The sequence below is a fragment of the Siniperca chuatsi genome, linkage group LG23 (genome assembly GCF_020085105.1).
Source record: "Siniperca chuatsi isolate FFG_IHB_CAS linkage group LG23, ASM2008510v1, whole genome shotgun sequence".
Lineage (NCBI taxonomy): Eukaryota > Metazoa > Chordata > Actinopteri > Centrarchiformes > Sinipercidae > Siniperca > Siniperca chuatsi.
In genome coordinates, this window is record NC_058064.1 from 21567058 (window position 1) to 21578191 (window position 11134).

Here is an 11134-nt window from a genome sequence, read left to right on the forward strand (position 1 = left end):
GACCCATGCCCCTCTTCCACAATTACCAAGGGAACACACTGATTACCTGTTGATTATCAAGTGGTATAGTAGCAGTAGTGGTAGAATTAGTATTAATATTAGTTGTAGTAGTGCTGGTACAGTTGTAGTAGTTGTAGTGGTTAGCAGTAGCATTAGTGCTGGTGGTATTAGCTGTAGTAGTAGCTTTAATACTAGTAGCACTGCTAATAAAGAAGATTGTTAACGTTAACTGTATATCATTTAGAGTTCTGCAAAAAAGAACTTGGAGTTACATTTTTCATTTGGCAGGAGCTTTTGTCCAAAGTGACTGTTCTCCTCACACACACACACATCAAGAGCAGTCTGGGTTTCAGTGTTTTGCTCACGGACACTTCGACACGTGGGCAGGAGAAGGAGTTCGAGCCAACGCTATGGACGGCCCGCTCCAGACTTGTTAGCAGTATTAAAATAATATTTAAACTGAGGCAGCGCTCCCCACTTTCTGAAATACATTAGACATGAGACATTTAGCTAATTAATCACAGACTCAAAATCTCCCTCTCTCTCTCCACATACAGACACACAGTCTCTCTCCCACCTGGCAGCCATTGTGGATGAGAGCATCCATGGCCTTCCTGATGGCGGGGTTTGGAGGCTCACAGCCCTCCACCTGGGTCTTAAAGTTGTGTTCGAAGTAGGGCCCCATCAAACAGTAGTTCTCCCCCCATTCGTCCACTGTGATCTTGGATTTGGTCTGAATCACTGTGTAGATTCCTCCAACTGCAGGTTCACAGTGAAAGGAAAAGACAGCTCTGAAGTCACGTTTTTTACTTCTTTTCTCTTTTTCCTTTAAATATTAATATCACTGACTAAGATGAAGGACATGCTGCTTTACATTTGGGACTCTGTTATACCTCAACATACTAATAAAGGTCAAAGGTCAGATGGTCCAAAGGGCTGACAACTTCAGATAGCCAGGAATGAGAAGCAATGAGAAGCTGAACTTTGATATCAGCATGTCCGGGGTGGGGAGGAGGACGGGTGTTAGATTTTATTTCATTTAAAAAAATGTAATTTTATTCATTATTTTTTTATTGTGTCTGTCGCAGCAGAACGCCTGGTCCTGCAGAAAATGTGCAACACGTCCATATTTTAAGCTAATAAGAGACTTGGAGAGGCACACGTGTCCCAAGATAAAAGTTCATTTCAGAGTCGACTTTTCAACTTAAAAGTCAGGGGAAAAGTCTGAAATCAAATCCGGATTAGACTAACACAGTTCTATGGGGATAATCTAATGCAAAAAATTAAAATTAAAAGAAAAACTGATACAGTGCCATCTTTTTTAAATGAATTTGTGCATGTAAAATGATGACGCATGCTTTTTCATAACTTACTTGGTGCCCTTAAATTCTAAATTTACTCCCTTCAAACCACCAACTCACTTGAACAAACACTAATAAACCAGTGGAAATGTCTGTTAAATCCTGGACATGAAAAGACTTCTGTAGGTGTTTTAGATCAGTCTTTAGACTCAAAGCAAAGCCTGTGCTTATTCTATGTTTAAATACTCTTGAAATCTACATGTTCAGATGGGTTTCCAGTTATCCTGAGGTTGATCCTGGGGCTATTTTGTGACACAGACAAACACAGACAAAACACATGGAGCTGTTTTTCCCAGTCTCTCACCTGGCAACAAAAAGATAAATATTGATATGAAAGACCATCAACAATCGGTGAGCCCATAATGACGTCTAAACTGCATCAGAGAACAGGCGTTACATCAGAGCTGAAGGCAGAGAACACAGCAGACTGACCGATACCCTCTGAACTGTCTGACAACATGACCGTGCACTGCACAGAAGCATAGAAACTCACAGCTGTGTCAGATTTTGTGCTTTCTGTAAAACGACTGCACAGATATGGAGTAATGAACATACAAGTCAAAATCGAAGTTTACAGGAAGAAGGGCAGATTGCTATCTTACAATAAAGGAGAGGGAAGCCACTTGATACAACCGACAGCCCAGAGATTAACCTCTAACCTCTGCCCTCATTTAACATAAGACTTGAACCGACCCCTCTACTTTACAGATATTGAACAAAGTGCACAGTGTTTTTTTGGATTTGATAGATTATTACATATGTAACCAATCAGAAAACAGATTTTTCCAAATGTCAATATGGCAATCAAGTGGTGACCTCAAAATGGACATTTTCATCTCAGTTAAGAGAATGTTTTAAAGAGAACCATGTTCTACCAAAAATGCATGCATGCTGGCAAAGAAAGCGGGCCCCACCAACAAAGTTGATGGTGAATTATGTTATGTTACATTGTTATAGGATACTGTGTGACATACTGGTGCCGAAACCTAAATTAAATTTTAAAAAAGTAAAAGTTGGTGTAGTCGCTGGCAGACCATTTCCTCACCTAACTGCCACCTATATTGAAGGTTACACATAGTAGCTGGGTGCAAAAAACCCCAAACCCCCAAAGAGCAGAGATCATGACCTCAGCATCGTCAGTAGTACGGCTCTGTCTCACTTTCTAGATTACTAATCAAGGCTAAAGCAGGCTAAAGCTACGCTGATTCCTGTAGACACAATCCATGTTTATATAACCATTCATGTATATATAATCATTTTAAACTGTGACACAGAATGAGACTGTCACCAGCACATATTCTGACACCTCCAGTTTGTTCACTGTCAAATTATTTTTTCATGTTTATGCCTTTAATTTCATTATTGACACATATTAGCATCAGGAGACTAATACGGCTAAAGCAGTAGCTGTTCCACTTTCACCACTTATCTGCAGTTCAATGATTAGCTCTTCAGAGGGAGCAGACTGTCTCCACGCTCGCTGGATTTCAATATTTGCTCTTTAAGGGGCAAAGAGTCACCGTTTACACAAAATAATCCCAGTACTGCCAAACAGACAGACTTTTAAAGTGCTAAGTTATAAGCATTAGTGGGGTTATTTCATTTATTACTTTTAGTGAAATGTTCTGTACGGAATTATTTTACAGTTATTATGCAATCAGAGAATTCATGCAGAGTTACCTGCCAAAGTCAAATAATGTCACTTCATCATGGCTGACTGATCCAAAAGGAAGACTGAATTCAGATACTTGAAATGAACAGTCTGTGTTTGACTGTAAGTATGATGAAATGTTAAAATACAATATTTGCATTGTATAATTTTGCAATATTTTGATAGGCCATGTGTAGTTGAACTCATGGATGCATCGATTTAAACATCATTACACTTGTGGTCTGACCTTTGTTGGTGACCTCCCAGGCCACCTCGAAGAGCAGCAGGTCCTCCACAGGCAGCGCGTCCTCCTCCCAGGCCGGCAGCAGCCCGCTCAGGGACGTCATGGACAGGGAACGTGACAGCGGCATCTTAGAACGTTTTGAGGTCCGACAGGCTTCAACTGGAATCTAGAATGTGGCAGTCTGAAGAGAAATCCTTCAAACAGGTCTGCAGGTGCAGGTCCTGGGCTCAGCAGGGGCTGTCCCCCAGGAAACAACAGGACAAGATAAAAGGGACCAATGGGGGCAAAGAGCTTTCACCTACTGAGGCTGACCTCCAGTCAGCAGGAGGGGACGTTTACCTTCCATAGACACACACACACACACACACACACACACACACACACACACACACAAACAGAGTCGTGTTTCAATCACTTCAAAGGACATTACATTGACTTACATTCATTTTCTGGGGACTTACCCTAACCCTAACCACTACATGTCAACAATACATGTCAACACACGCACACACACTCACACACACTCACAGACATCAGGGTGAAAGGTTTGGGGGAAGGCACAGGGGGAAGCACCCCCAGTGACAGATAGTGCCAGAATATTTTCTGCCCCATGGGTGATTTATTTAGATTTTTTTGAAGTTTGGAATGTGAATTGTCTAGAAATGTAAATGTGTTGTAATAAATTACGCACACTTTAAGTAATCATTACTAAATTTTAAGTATCAGCTGAGTCATGAACCTAGTTTGTGCAAACCTAATTTTGTATGAATCGATGAAGCCAATTAAGAGATGTAAACAAGGCATTCTTCTTCTTTTTCTCCTCTAAAAGTGTTTGTGCAGCAAAAACTGTAAGTCGACAAGTCACCAAAATTGGCAGGTGGCACCCACTCCTCAGGCAAACAAAATGCCTGTCCTCGAGCTGGCGCTGTAAGGTTTTTGCAATTATTTCGAAAACGGCTTGGATTAGAGTAAAAATTCTTTCACCATTGTAATCTCTTAATTGATCTGCATCTTTGCTCCAATGGCCTTCTGCTATAAAATTGCCAAATTTTGTGACTCTTCTGAAAATGCTATTTTTTCAAACTCGTCACAGACCATTGGGACAATTGTTCCGAAACTTTGGCAGGATCATCTACAGAAACAATTTCGATACGTCAATCCGTTTCAGTTTTACAAGCCAATCAATTTTTATCAAAATAGCTAATTTTCAACAATTTGCAATAACTCATAAACGCATTGAGATAGCAACCTATAATTTGAGACACATTTCAAGAGTTTTTGCTTAGCTTATGTCTTAAAGCGCATTGCGCTGCACTTCTGGGAGTGGAGAAAATGGGCATACCTCTTCATCCTCCACTTTGGGTTCAGTGTTAGAACTGTGATGTGAGGTATGAAATGAGCTGGGAACTTTTCTGGGTGAAGTAGGCATTAAGGGACTAGAAGCTTGGATACAATCGCCTTTCAGTGGTGGCAGCCTTGATCAGCTGAGTAATCTCAGTTTGAACGCCCCGCAGCACCATGGGATCTGCATGAAAGGCCTGATGTGACTGGACAGGTCTGGCATTCTCCATCTCAATCGCTCACAGGTCTTCATGGAAGGTGGGACTTTGGTCTTTGCTCAGACAGCATTGGGAGGAGTGTTCAGGGCAAACATCCCTATGACCTCTCATCACATAGCATGATCGGGTTAGCTGTGTGGCCTCATAATAAACTGCATCCCTCTGCAGAGAGTAGCTATTAGGATAAGTAGAGGATGAGTGGTGGGGAGTCATCTGGACTGATCCCTCTGGGATACCCTTTTGGGGCAGGTCCCTTTGTCGATGACCAACATGTTCTACTTCACAGTCTTGAAGACGGACAGGTAGATGTGTTCGGCATCTGCACTTAGGTCTTGCCCCTTCTATTTTCTCCTCAGCCGGGAATAAATATTGCTCATCCAGCTCGAAGCATCAAATGTTTGGGAGTAAAAATGTAAAAACTAATTAGTGGTAGTCTGGTGGGTGGCAGCAGTATTCACTCTGGTGTGTTGGTCAGTACACATTAGCGAGGAGACCAGAGTTATTGATTTCCTTGTAAATGTTTACTAGTGGATATTCAGGGCCCAGAATCCTCCAAATATGGTCTGGAAAAACACAAAGAAAAACACGGGATATCTCAATCTAAAGCATACCCAACAAACTTAAACTTACAAATAAAAATAAATAACTTAGCACAATAAACATATGCCAAGGAGCAAACAGAGTGGATAATGAGTACCTAGTCATACTGGAAGTCAGTAATACAGCCTGCACAAACTTCACTACAAATGCTGCAGACATTCTGGTAAATCGTTGGCTATATCACATGAGAAGAGAGCTGACACTGCCCTCTGGTGTGCATGTTTTTAACCGCAACGTAACTGGACTTAATTAGAACAAATGGAACATGACTACATTTCTGCAACTTAACATAGGTCTGTACCCTCACATCACATATAGATAATATAAAAAGCTTGTTACCTAACACACAGAGTAGTCCAAGGTAATGAAGAGTATTTCAAAGCAACACAAGAGGAGCACAAAGTGATGACCTAATATATGAATATGAGTAAAGCTGCTGGGCCTGATAACATCCCTGGCTGCGTACTAAAAACATGGGCCAATCAGCTAGTTGATGTTATTACTGACATTTTTAACATGTCACTGTCTCAGGAGATTGTTCCCACCTGCTTCAGGACAGCCACCATCGTCCCTGTGCCTAACAGGTCTGCGGTATCTAATCTAAATGACAACAGCCCTGTGGCACTCACTACCATTCTGATGAGGTGCTTTGAGAACCTGGTTCTCCAGCACCTAAAGAACAACATCCCAGCCAGCCTGGACCCTCACCAGTTTGCTTTCAGAACCAACAGATCCACAGAGGATGCCATCTCGACTGCCCTCCACTCAGTCTTCACACACCTTGGATTGGTGGCCACACAGTTCGGATTGGTGGCCACACCTCTTCCACTCTAGTGCCAAACACCGGAGCTCCTCAGGGCTGTGTGCTTAGCCCCCTCCTGTTCACGCTGTACACCCATGACTGCAACCCCCGACATGGGGACAACTCTGTTGTGAAGTTTGCGGATGACACCACCTTCATCAGCCGGATATCAAACAATGAAACTTCATATCGGGAGGAAATCAATATTTTTGAGTGGTGCACAGAGAACAACCTACTGCTCAACGTCAGCAAAACCAAGGAGCTGATTTTAGGAAAAAGGAGGCACACACTCCTGTCAACATCAGTGAGCTGAGGTGGAGCAGGTGAATAGTTTTAGGTTCCTGGGAATCAGCATCACAGAGAAGCTGACATGGTCCTCTCACATCTCCACCTTGGTAAAGAAAGCTCAGAAACAGCTGTATTTCTTCAGGAAACTTAAGAAGGCAAAATTTGTGTGCCAAGTTCTTGTTAACTTTTACAGAGGAGCAATAGAAAGCATCCTGACTGGAAACATCACATACTGGCATAAGATGTGCACGGCCAGGACAGGAGGGCTCTGTAGAGGGGGATTAAAACCACTCAGAATATTATTCAATTCAATTTTATTTATATACCGGCAAGTCATAACAGAAGTTATCTCATTGCACTTTTCCTATAGAGCAGGTCTAGACCGTACCCTTTGTAATATTAATTACAGGGCCCAACAAATCCCACCATGAGCAAGCATTTGGCAACAGTGGCAAGGAAAAACTTCCTTTAAGAGGCAGAAACCTTGGACAGAACCAGACTCAATGGAGGGCGGCCATCCGCCGCTGCGCAGAGAAAGAGAGGGGGGAAAGGGGGGTGTACCCATCTACCAAGCATCAGTGATATCGGTGAGGCTGTGAGACTCCTTAATTCACCCTCAGCCCTCCACCATGTAAAACAGTTTTATCTCTATGACTTATTATATATTCACTAATATACTGTATATAATTTTGTACATAACACCTGTTTTTGAGTAGCATAAAGGGACCCACACTGTGTTGTAAAATGATCAATAAATCTATCTTGTATCTTGTAACTATTCCAACACAGAGGTTCTAGCAGAGATGTTACACTAAATGCAACAGAAAGGGTAGTTAACTTACTTTTCAGTCCCTCCCTCATATTTGGTGTGACTGATCCACTCAGAACAGACTTGGAATGCCGAACCATGAGAAATGGCCACCTGGTAGGGAAACTAGAGCTCAGCTACCACACAGCTGAATCACTCTGTAAAGCAGGCCTCTGTTAATTACCTCTCACCTCTCGCTAGTTAGCTTCGACTGACTTCCCACCTGCCAATCAGGAACATGTAGTGATAACAGGATTATCAGTCCTTATACAAGGAGCCTTTAGTACAATCATCATCATAGTCATCATCATCATCATCATAGTCACCATCAGCATGATTCACTGTTAGAGACCTACTGGCTATATGTTCAGTGTTTGTTCACTGATGTCAGAAGAAGAATGGAAATAATAGCAATGATATTATGCTCATATGGTGCATATTCTGAAACAGAACAGATTAGTGTTTAATAAATTATCACAAACTAAGCGACATGCAACAAACCTGGAGCAGGGTAATGTTCCAGTGTAGGATTACTGCTGGGTTTCTGGGACTTTGGGCTAAATGTATTGGGCCCCCATAGCTGGTTAAGCCGGTCCTGTCTAGTACAGTTGCAAGCCTTTGTGAAGCGTATTATGGTCTATAAGGAAAATACAAAAAGTAGCCTAAGTCTAAGATAACTTATGCAAAATCCTCCAGATGCATTCACTTTATTTGACTATCTAATTCTGATCTATTTCATTCCATTAAAATCTATTTAATCTGGTGCGTCCTGGAAGCCATAGGGTTTCAAGGCATTGACCATGTGATGCCATGTCATCCCCCATATCTCCTCTTATGACCTGCATCCTGTCTAATAAAGGCAGAAATGCCCAGAAATATATGTATACAAGAAAAATATCTTAACTGTCTTTGCTATTAAGAGCTTTACCCATGGTTGTAACGCTCCTTTTGTTTTTGACTGCACCTATCTATCAGATCGGGTCCTAATTTCATATACAGTTATATTTCACTGTGGAGTCTTCAAACACACATCTGTACAACGTGCAGAAGTAGCACACCAAATGCTGTTTGTAAAGCCATGAACACTGTGATGTTCGCTTTGTGCTTTTGGGGCCTCCCTTCCTGCACGCCAACACATTGGTGTATTATACACATGATAGCTGAAAAAAGTAGAATTAAAGAACAGTTTTCTAGGAACAACTCAGTCCACCCTCCTGCTGCTGCTCTTTGCAATACTGCAGCCAAACTGGAACCTGGAATACGCAATTACGCGTCCTGTTGTTTTATTTCAAAAATGTTCATGTTTGGTTGTTTAACATGCAGTAACATATTATCTTGCACTGGATGAAAGATCCCAGCAGCAAAGTGAGCTGTCCACATTTCTCAGAAGAGCTGATGAATGATGCATTTCAGCACCTACAGCAACGGACAGCTCCACAGAGACGCAGGCGGCTGTGATTGGCTGCGAGCTGCAGGAGCACGAGGTCACCTGGTGGAACTATAAAACAGGTCTGATAGGAGTGAGCGTGTTAGTACCTGTTGAGTAGGTGAACATCATCTCTTTAATCTGCACTGTTTGGACACAGAGAGAGAGGAAGATGAGACTCGCCGCTCTGGTTGTGGTGTGCGGGCTGATTGTTGGTCAGGACGGAGGGAGCGTGGCAGCAGCTCTGCCGGGGTCTGACGCTGCACAGAGGTCACGTGCAACAGGTGGGTAACCTAATAAGATTCATTTGAACAAAACCTAAACCTCTGATGAATTGATTAGATTTTTTCTGGAAAGAGTACATTTTACTTGACTCCAATGATGGACAGGTGGAAGGTAACTACGTAGGCTACATTTACCCACGTACTTGAATACAATTTTGAGGTACTTGTACTTACCTTTATATGCTATTTTCTACGACATTTCTGTATGTTTTACTCCACTACATGTATTTAACAGCTATAGTTACTTTGCTAATTACTATTTTACATACAAAATATGATTCACTTATGAAATCTGATGTATTGTTATAGATAAAACTCAGAGCCTTAGTCAGGATTTTAGAATACGGATTGTTCCCCTGACGCACCCTCCTCAGAAAAATCTGCCCAGACACTACAGGAAAAGACAGTATTTACAAATAACTTTTTCTTATTGAAGTGCTTGATTACTGTGGTATTTTGTTTCCAAACACGAATGTCCAAAGTCTGTTTTAAAGCCTTCTCTACAAAACAGTAACAAACAGTAAAACCCTTATTTATTCATTTTGTTGACGTAAAATACTCAAATTGAAATATATTGAGTACATCCTCTAATCTCACCACGTGTATATTTTTAATCTTACAGTATAATATCCCAAGGTCGCCAAAACTGCACCATTTTGAGGAAAAAACACAGAATGTACAGAGGCTGTGTCTTCAAATTAAGTTCACTAACACAACAGTATATAAAGTAGTTAAAACCAGCTACAGCAATAACATGCTGCTTACATTTGAATGCATCAGTAATAATCCAATAAAATGATATATAATGATTGTAAAAATAATGACATAAGATTCTAAACTGGGCCATTCTCCACAATAAGTACTTTGATTAACATTTGACAATATTTCTCGAATCTTTTGAATGCAGAACTAGAATTTTAAAAAAAGAAGAAATCTCTGGCTATGAAGCATTTCGAGCTTGTTGGAAACATGGTGGATGTTGGGAAACAAAATTTACATAAAATAAATAAGTGATTAAACAGTAGTAAATACTTAAACACTTAACTGAATAAAAAATATTAGCGTTTACCGTCTACTCATATAAATAACAAACTACCATATATATGTTTCTCATTCACTATTGAAGAACAAGCTGTCAGCTTGTCAACACAAATATTCAAATTTTGAAAACCTAGAACACATGTTGCACATTTAATGACACTGTGGTGTAAAGCTGCTGTTTGTTGGCTTTTTGTTCAGAGATGAGTAAACATGCATTCAGAAGTATATGAGTCAAATTAGTCTTCCCTTGTGTTTTAGAAATACTGAGTGATGATAAATCTCTGATGTGATGTCCTCCCAGCAGCAGTTGGATGTATTCAGCTGCGTCCAGCTGTGAACTGACATTTGCTGCTGGTTTCCTCAGGATCAGTCCTCTCTGCACTCAGGAGAAGAACTGCAGGAGAGTTTTTGGCGGAGGATCCCAACCTGTGTTTCTCCCTGAGAGAGAATGAAGACCAGCGGCAGCTCCTGTGCAACGACCGCAGGAGTAAATTCAACTTCAACCCGTTCGGCCTCCGCTTCGGGAAACGCTACAACGGCTACATTTATAGAAGAGCCATTAAAAGAGCCAGGACAAATAAGTTCTCACCCCTTTCTCTCTTCTCACGAGAACTGGAGGTGCCTACCTGAAACAGATGTGCGTCTTCCACTCTTCCATACTATGTGTTAAAAAGGCCTTTTACTTCAGATAAATGATATTCTGTGAATAAAACTTTTGTACCTACCGTTACTGTGACATTATTTTAAGATCTGAGAAGATCTAAGAATTTACGAAGTGAAATCAAAATAAAATACATTTAGAAAGGGAAATAGAATGCCTCAGACAATATCATTTTGTAACATGTTTGCTCTTAGTCATCTCAGTATTTAAGAAATCCAAATTAAACTCTCCAGTGGACTTTTATGATGAAGGGAAAGACGTCCATAATTTCACAATAAAAGTAGGCTACTGTGTGGCAACATGGAAAAAGCTAAATTGTAATTTTCTGCAGTGGCTTCATCCAACCATAAGATGGCACTGCAGTGCCTTTAAAAATTACACTGCAGACAGCAGACACGTCCTCCACCAG

General features: G+C 41.1%; 2 protein-coding genes across 3 annotated transcripts in view; one reads left to right on the forward strand and one right to left on the reverse strand.

Moving 5' to 3' along the window:
- The window catches only part of gys2 (glycogen synthase 2), a 29433-nt gene extending 25872 nt beyond the window's left edge, over positions 1-3561 (reverse strand). The window contains exons 1-2 of one of the 2 annotated variants that reach the window (XM_044185960.1): positions 3260-3561; positions 578-759 (exon numbers count right to left, since the gene is read on the reverse strand). In XM_044185960.1, coding sequence (XP_044041895.1) covers positions 578-759; positions 3260-3383 — 306 coding nt within the window. In that variant the 5' untranslated portion in view covers positions 3384-3561. The remainder of the gene's footprint in view (positions 1-577; positions 760-3259) is intronic. The other variant, XM_044185961.1, reaches the window with a different exon arrangement.
- Positions 3562-8868: 5307 nt separating this feature from the next.
- kiss2 (kisspeptin 2) lies at positions 8869-10789 on the forward strand. Its single transcript, XM_044185967.1, has 2 exons — positions 8869-9023; positions 10429-10789. The coding sequence occupies exons 1-2, from the start codon at positions 8912-8914 to the stop codon at positions 10692-10694; spliced, it is 378 nt and encodes a 125-aa protein (XP_044041902.1). The 5' UTR covers positions 8869-8911; the 3' UTR covers positions 10695-10789.
- Positions 10790-11134: the final 345 nt, after the last annotated feature.